This window comes from Gouania willdenowi, chromosome 8 (assembly GCF_900634775.1).
Source record: "Gouania willdenowi chromosome 8, fGouWil2.1, whole genome shotgun sequence".
NCBI lineage: Eukaryota > Metazoa > Chordata > Actinopteri > Blenniiformes > Gobiesocidae > Gouania > Gouania willdenowi.
In genome coordinates, this window is record NC_041051.1 from 23953677 (window position 1) to 23962448 (window position 8772).

Here is an 8772-nt window from a genome sequence, read left to right on the forward strand (position 1 = left end):
TGTGTAGTGCAAAGACCGAGAATACAACAGGCACAAGAATATTCAAAACACTTCAAATGAGCATAAATTATCAACTCAGACTGAAAGGAAAACTATACACATGTGAATACGTGTTTTTACTTTTCTGGCTGCCTGTAATTAATCATAGGAATGTGTAAGAAGAAAAAGATTCTAAAAAGATCATAGTTTGAATTTTACCATCATGTAGGGCCCCCGATTTTCCATGATCGCAGAAAACAAACAGTAAAAACAAAATTAACGTTCGGAAATGAAAAAGCAATCAACCTGTTATTTTTTTCCTATCTCAATTTTATTCTATTTTTGTTTTTGTCCTGTCTTGTACTGTCCTGTTAAGTTCAGATAGTGTTTAGAAGTGCAGTCCACATGTTTCATGAAATGTGAAGTTAGTTATGTCACAGATTTGTTTGCTTTATTGTTGTAATCTGTGCTTTAAAATATATATTTCACATTTATTTAAAATTTAAATAAATCTGAAATTGTTTATTATGAAACAGATTGATTTATTGCTTGTGTTCATTGAAAAATACATGACAAGAGGCCCTTGAAAAAATAATTGCATATTAAATCGCAATTGCAATATTAACGAAAAAAATCGCAATTAGATTATTTTCCAAAATTGTTCAGACCTAATTCAAATATGAAAAAGCTCTGGTACAAAGGCAGGTTTAGCTAACGATGTATTAGCTCAACTGGTGATGAGTTTAACTGGTGAAACATAACAGCAGAAGCATCGCTAAACTCACGGTTGCGCGGGATTTCGTGCAGAATACGAGGGTTGGAGCTGGCAGTTATTAAAGATTTCACAAAGAATGTTTTGGGACCATATCACACATATTGGCCAGCTGGCTAAGGGTTAGCAGTATGGATAACGGTTAGCAGTATGGCTAAGGGTTAGCAGTATGGATAACGGTTAGCAGTATGGCTAAGGGTTAGCAGTATGGATAACGGTTGGCAGTATGGCTAAGGGTTAGCAGTATGGATAACGGTTAGCAGTATGGCTAAGGGTTAGCAGTATGGATAACGGTTGGCAGTATGGCTAAGGGTTAGCAGTATGGATAACGGTTAGCAGTATGGCTAAGGGTTAGCAGTATGGCTAAAGGTTAGCAGTATGACTAACGGTTAGCAGTATGGCTAATGGTTAGCAGTTTGGCTAATGGTTAGCAGTATGGCTAATGGTTAGCAGTATGGCTAACAGTTAGCAGTATGGCTAATGGTTAGCAGTATGACTAACGTCGCACAAACCAAACTCGGAGTACTCTAATAATCCACTGCTTTTGGGCAACTATCGCACTATTGACATAATCTTGCATGATTTCAGCGTTACCATCACATTTTTGTAAAGATCTGAAGCATATAAAAGATAAAATTATAAGAGTAGTTGACTCTAATAACCCTATTAAGTATGTTTGGTACATTTTCAGGAAGTTTAATCACAGTAAAGTCATCTAAACAGGGAAAGATGACGAAATGGAAACCAAAGTTAAAAGTGTAGTATGACAGGGAAACAGATAAACCCTGAACCGGTATTTGGGACATTTTTAAATGTAAAATCGGAGGCCCTAGTCTACATGTATCCTTAAGTTTAAAGTTGATGTGCAGACAACTATTGATGCTTTAAAGTGAAATTTGAAGTCATGATCAAATTTGTCCTATAGAAAATGCTTGAAGTCTAAAAATCCTTTCAACACAAAAAGCTTCACACAACCTAATAATAAACTATCTCCTTTCAACCCTGTTCTTAAAATAAGTTAATCTGTAACCTTGTGTATCCCATGCAGCTATCTGTATGAATCATAGAAAATGTGACAAGTATAGAGAAGCCACGTTTTCTATAACCAAATATTAAGCCTAATCTATATTTGATGAAAGTATAAAACCTTGTTGTACAATTCGGACCAAAGGAAAGAATTGATAGAATTTGGAGAATGATTCATATGATGAAAACATGTCTTTATCATTGTCTCTCTCATCCTGTCACAGCTTTGCTAACACAATGTGTCAGCTACGGTTATGTACCTGAAAAGTAGCTTCTTAAACCCTGAGTTCCAAACACGTTTAGACAAAATAACACATACTTTATTTTTTCATTAAAAAAAATAGATATCGGAAAAGAAACCGTTCTCAATGAAAACTCAGATCCACTAAGTGTGATTTTGGAGACTTTGTGCGGAAAAACGACGTGATTAGAAGTCAGAAGAAAGCCTTCATAGAGTTTTAAGGCAGAGATGGAGTTCCACATCCCTGGTTCCATCTCAAGTCTCCGAGCTCGGGGAAGCTCCTGGAGACGTGGACGCAGACGATTGGTCGGTGTCTTCCAGCTCCTTGTTAAAGCCGCTGTGGCCGGTACCTGAGGATGATGATGGTAAGGAGCCGCTTTCCCTCTCGCGTTTCTTCTGCTTCATGCGACGGTTCTGGAACCAGATCTTCACCTGCGTCTCATTGAGCTCCAGCGAAGCGGCGATCTCGACGCGTCGCGCCCGCGTCAAGTACTTACTGAAGTGAAACTCCTTCTCCAGCTCGGTGAGCTGCCGCGTGCTGAAGTTGGTGCGCATGCTGTTGTTGTGTGGCCCGGTAAAGCCAAAGTCTGGACCTTTGACTGAGGACGAGAAGGCAGAAGACCAGCAGTCAGCCACATGTTCAAGTTCAACACTTTGACTTCATATGTCACATGATACGAGTGACTAAAATCTGATTATTTTTCTGTTAATAGGAGGACTTTAGGAAGTGTTTGGTTTTTTTTACAAAAAAAAAACAAACACTTCCCAAAGTCGTAAAGGTTGGACAATATATCGCGATATTAAAACGTCACAAGATGTATGTTACGTTGATGATATGACTTATCGCGATATCTGAGGGGAGTTTCAACTGCTGACAGAAAATGTGGCCATGTTAATATTTGAAAAAGAACAGGTCCATATGTTAAATCTGGGCTGGTTTGAATGTTCTAGTTCAATGTTTGACAAACAACAACTTGTTAAGCAAAGTTCACGCATGGAAAGGCATATTTTTCTGAAGAATGTTATGATGATGACATGATTTCATTTTTATTTTGGACTGGCATGAATGGTGTTTCTCTATAGCTGTGTTTCCATTGCAGTTTTCACTAAATAAAAGCTATATTTCAAATGCTTTGAGAAACCATAATTGTGACTTGAACGTGTTTTCTTTGAAGGTTGTTTTGGGCAGGAATCTCGTAGTCGTAACTCTCGTAAAATCTCATCCTGCGAGACTTCGCTGCAGGAAGATGGACGCTCCAAACCTCCTTATAACACTGCATTACTTTGTTGTTCGCTGTCTAATGTGGCAGCAATAATGCTAAGAAATACCTCAGTCTCCTCTTTCGTCCACGCGTATCGCGCCATGTTTTCTAGCAGAGAAGTGGTCACATGATCTAGGCAAAAAAAGTGTTTTCATTGTGCGTTGCAACTTCAATATCAAAACTTTTGGAAAACTTCCTCATGAAAGCGTAAAAACATTTTTGCGATATTTGAGTGTTTTTTCTTTTGAAATTCAGGTGTTTCCATTAACAGATTTAATTTCGCTAGGGCACGGCGGTATGACCAAAAATGCATATCATGGTATTTTTCAGAATTCTAACGGTTTCACAGTATATGACTATTTTTTTTTTTTTTTTCATGCATAATCAGGTGTTCACAGCATTTTCTACTGGTTAAGAGAGGAATTACTACAGTAGATTGATTTAGTAGATGGTAAATGGTAAATTGACTTGATTTATATAGCGCTTTATCACCACACTGAAGCAGTCTCAAAGCGCTTTACACATCAGCTCATTCACCCAATCACTCTCACATTCAAACACCAGTGGGACAGGACTGCCATGCAAGGCGCTAGTCGACCACTGGGAGCAACTTAGGGTTCAGTGTCTTGCCCAAGAACACTTTGACACATAGCCAGGTACTGGGATCGAACCCCCAACCTCTTGATCAGAAGATGACCTTTTACCACCTGAGCCACGGTTGCCCGTGGTATGGTCTATTTCACTGTCATGAGTGAATGTTGTAGAATAATTCCACACTAGTCGTGATACGAGTTTGCAACAGCAGCCCATGGCTCTTTGCCGCGCTAGCTTAGCTTTAGCATTAGCTTGATTTCTAAATACCGCATACTCAGTGGTGTGGTGGTTTCTTATGGTGAATACGGTAGCTTTTTGTTTGCAGCTCCACCAGGACTTATTTCCGCATTTTAGGAATCACAAATTGTGATCCTTTGCTCTCTTTTTTTTTGTGTATTACTGCTGAACTGCCGACATGCTAAGCTAACTGTGCCTCCGTGTCCGTGAGTGTCCTGTAGCAGAGGCATGCGCATGCAGGCACATGCTCACATGCAGCTTCAGAACTTTCAATTGTGTCTTTCTTATCCATTTACACGTATGATTTTATGATTTACACCAGAGCGCTACTGTTGACCTTATTTAGAAGTGCAACATTGAAAAGGCTCCAGTCTGAAATGCAGCGTAGCGTTCCAAAAGTTGTGTAATCAAATACAACGGTACTGCGGTATATTAAAAATTCAAATCATCACGAAAATAGATACCGGTATTCAGTATGAACCGATATACCGCCCAGCCTAATATCATGCTTATTTAGATTTTGGGCATTCTCAAGGGTAATGGAGACGTAGCTACTATTTGCTTTGTTTTTGCAGTGTAGCACATAAAATAATGTCTTGATTATTTATGTTGTTATTTATCTTATATTTTTTATTCCAATTGAGTTGAAAAGGTCATATCCAAAGTAAGTATATCCAGAGTTAAAGTAAAATAAAAGCATGGGGTTTTACGGGTAATTTATTTTTTAGGGTCTTTTTTCCTTTCCAAAATGTTGTTTTATATCGTCCAACGTGTCGGATCGTGACTATCTATAGTCGCAGCACAAAGTTGTGCCGTGTGTGTGCATAAACCATGCCTGGTCCCCTCACTGAGAACGTTTCACTTGGAAACCAGTCTTAATCTCAATGCCTTGAACAGAGCAGTAGTTCATGGTGTGTCCTTATTTTCACACAGCCTGATTTATCTCATTGTATAAAGGTAGATCTACCACACTGATGTGACTTTGGAAAAAATACATTTTCTGCTGCGGTATGAATCGATTTGAACGGTCTAGTAAAGAGGGGGATGTTGTGAGGAGCCAAAGAGCTCCAGCATCTTCCCCTCTCACTGACCATCTACGACAGACATGGGCAACTGACGGCCAGGAGACCACATGCAGCCCCTAAAGTAAACGCACAAAATAACAGAAAAAACAAACAAAATGACAGAAAAATACACACACACACAAGATGACTACAAAAATACAGAACAATATAAACAAAACAACATCAAAAATACACATATAACTCTGATAACCCAAAATCACAAAAACAACAGTAGTTGACTCCAAAAACACACACAAAGAAAAAAAATAGACAAAACCACGGAAGAAATTTACTCCACAAACACAAAACAATAAAAAAAAAACACAAAAATACAGAAAAATATCAAAAATGACTCTAATAACTCAAGATAACAAAAAAAATGACAATAGGTGACTCTAAAAAAATAACAAAATAAAAGAAAAATATACAAAACCACGACAAAAATACAGAAAATGACTCAAAAAACACACAAGATTGATACAAAAATACACAGAAACAACAGTATAAGATTTAAAACAACAAAAACAAAAAAACAAAAATGAGAAAAAAAAAATCACAAATTGAGAGAGAAACAATCAAAACAAACACAAAACAACTGAAAAAAAAAAACACAAAATATGAGCTAAATCCAAAAACACACACGTTGAGTACAGAAATAAGATACAAAACAACAACAGAAACACACAAGCCCTTTGTTGTTTCCTGTGTTAATGTTGATAACGTGACTCTCAGATCAAATACAGCCACATTTTTTTGTGATAAAAGTTGTTAATTCTTCCTCACTTTTTCAGCTGTTTTCAACAACAGCTGACCAAACATACAGCTGCTCTGCTGCTCCTGAATTCCACTTTTAAACAGTATTTTTTGTTAAAATCATTCCTTTATATTTGGAGTGTATTGCTCTTGATTGACCTGGTGAGACTGAACAAAATGTTTAATAACCATGGAGGGGTGATGGATAATATTGTTGAGCATGAGCCACGGGAGTTGGATGTTTGACATACAGATTGTAAAAGAAAGGAAGCTGTAGGGATAAACGAACAGATGGAGGGGGAAGGGGCGATGGATCGGTTTTGTCTAATGGGCCACTGAGCCTTTTTGTCAAACCTTCTTTAACGTTAACATTCCTATCAGAAACATTGTTTTCTAGTTACGTGTCAGCAGACTTCACTGAAGAAGTATACTGTAATTTTCACCTCCTTGGGATGTGATTTACTGTCGATGAGTGGAAAGATTCACTCAGAATAAACATTGATTAATGTTCCTGTGTAGGCTACCCCCTGCAATGTGCTCACTATAGGAGTGTTGTCCTGTTGTTGGGTCCTGACAAACAAACTCCTGCTAACAAACTGCTTAGGACTCACTACTGTAGACTGGAAGAAGAAGAAAAAAGTCTAGAGATCTGGAAAATGCCTTGGATTGAAAATGGCGGTTTGATTTAGTTTTAAGGTTTAAGATCAGTTAAATAATTTGTTTTTTACAGCTAAAGTAGATGTAATTAAACATGAGCTTTTCCTATATTTTTTTCTTCCTATTTTAAACCTTTATTCTAATTGTTGGAGGCTAAGAAACAAAATAATTGACACATTTAATAATAATGAAAATTGTTTCATTTTTCAATCTGAAGAGAGAGTGAAAGAGATATTAAATGCTGGGATGCTTTTCTATGCTCGTAAACTGTTTTGTGAGCTGTACATTAACATCTAATATTAGCACAATACAGTGTAAATTTTGACAGAATATTTATATTTAATTTCAGTCATAGTCAATAGTTAGTCATCGGGACTACCAATATTTCATTTATAGTCTAGTTTTAAGTCAACTAAATGACATTAAGAATTAATTCATTATTTAAAATGTAAAGCACAAGAATTTATGTTTTTTTTCAAAGATTCAATTAGCATTGATCAAACTAATATTGGACTGTAATTATGTTTGTAAATACACAGATGGATTTTATGTGATCAATGTGTAAATCCACATAATCACATTATTTATGATTGGATTTCGTCCCATGTGACAAAATTATAGATTACTGTTTATTAATTGTCAAATAATTACTAATAATTTGATGCAATTTTCGTTCACATGCATTTATTTGAATTAGTTATAGAGTCGTTATTATTAGTGATAGGCCGATACATCGGCCGGCCAATATGCAGACGATTTTTGCGTTTTTTACGTATATATCCGCCGATCCGCATTACTTACAGAGAGCAGAAATATCTTTTACTTGTTCTTGTTTTATATCACCTGTTTTTAATATTTGTTTAATATTTTTTTACTTCTTGTCGTTCTACCTCACCGTTGTTAATTTTAATAAGTGTTGAATTGAGACTTGTACCATTTGCTATCATCATTGTGTCATTTTTATGATGTAAATTGAGAGATCAAAAGTAGTATCGGCTCCAATTATCGGCTCAAGAAAATCGTCAGTCGGTATCGGTCATCGGCTAAGGCTGATGAGGGAGAAAAAATCAGTATCGGCATCAGCCCTAAAAAAATATCGGTTTATTCCTAGTTATTATCATTAAAAAACTATTTTTTTAGGGGTAACAAAATTAACACTAACACAATAAAAAAACGCTCACGTTTTTATCATTAAAGTCGTTGTCTGTGTGACGTCACTCACCTGTTTTGGGTGGATTTCTTTTCACCTTCATCCAGTCAAAGGTCTGCCCCGCCCCCGCCTGCTGCTCCCCCCCGTCCCCTCGGTCTCTGTCCGCAGTGAGCGGCAGCTCCACGAACCCCCCCTCGTGTGAAAGGCCCAGGTAACCGTCCAGGCCGACCTGCTGCGGGTACTGCGAGGCGGCAGAGGCGCCCTGAGGGCCGCAGTAGGCCCCGGCCATGGCCCCGTAGCTCCGGCCCACGCCCGGGGCCGACTCAGGGAAGGAGGGCTGATGATAGAAGGTGGAGGCCGCACAGTCATCCACGTAGTAGTGAGGGCCCGGGGGGCCAGAGTACTCACAGCCCTGGCTTCGATAGGCACTGATATTTTCCACACTGCAGTTATTAAAAGAAGGCATCAGGCTCTGGTTCTGGTGCGGTTGGAGAGCGCCATGGTAGCCGCTGTGTGCGTGAGGATGAGGATGAGGATGAGGATGCTGAGGGCCTGCGCTGCTCGCCTCGTCTCCGGTGACCCCATACACTCTGTCATCGGTGGGGAAGTCCATTCTCCCCGCAGGGTGGCTGTCACTCCTCGTCCCGGGGACAGGGGAGCCCGTAAGGCCCTGCTGGAAGGCCCCGGAGGCCGCAGGAAAGCCCTGGAGGTGCGGCTCCAGAGGAAGCTGGTGCTGATGCAGATGATGGTATCCAGAATAAGGTCCGGTAGCCGGTCTGTTACTGAGAGAATACTCCACAAAGGAATTCATCATAGACCTCCAAAGGTCCTCCAAGACAATAACAAGTCCAGTACAGCAGCCTCAGGACACGGTCCACGGGCCACCACAGCGCAGAAGGGCCACGATCAGAGCTGGAAAGGACAGGAAACAAGAAGGAAGGAAAACACACGGACTTCCATCAAATAAAATCACTGGGAATAAGACTTTAGCTCCATAAAGACACGAGGGAGCAGATGGAGGAGGAGCATCCTAACGT

General features: G+C 39.1%; 1 protein-coding gene across 1 annotated transcript; it reads right to left on the reverse strand.

Annotated features, from left to right (window-relative positions):
* Window positions 1-2273: 2273 nt before the first annotated feature.
* On the reverse strand, window positions 2274-8546 carry hoxb1a (homeobox B1a). The gene is made up of 2 exons (XM_028456140.1): window positions 7808-8546; window positions 2274-2617 (listed from the first exon to the last, which is right to left on the reverse strand). Exons 1-2 carry the CDS (start codon window positions 8544-8546, stop codon window positions 2274-2276), a joined length of 1083 nt encoding a protein of 360 aa, XP_028311941.1.
* Window positions 8547-8772: the final 226 nt, after the last annotated feature.

What these genes read in the sequence shown, in the direction of transcription:
- hoxb1a (XM_028456140.1), bottom strand. Translation starts at nt 8,546, where the DNA reads ATGAATTCCTTTGTGGAGTATTCTCTCAGTAACAGACCGGCTACCGGA. An exon ending in AAGAAATCCACCCAAAACAG is followed by an intron (nt 2,618 to 7,807) that starts GTGAGTGACGTC and finishes TCTCGTCCTCAG; the next exon opens with TCAAAGGTCCAGACTTTGGC.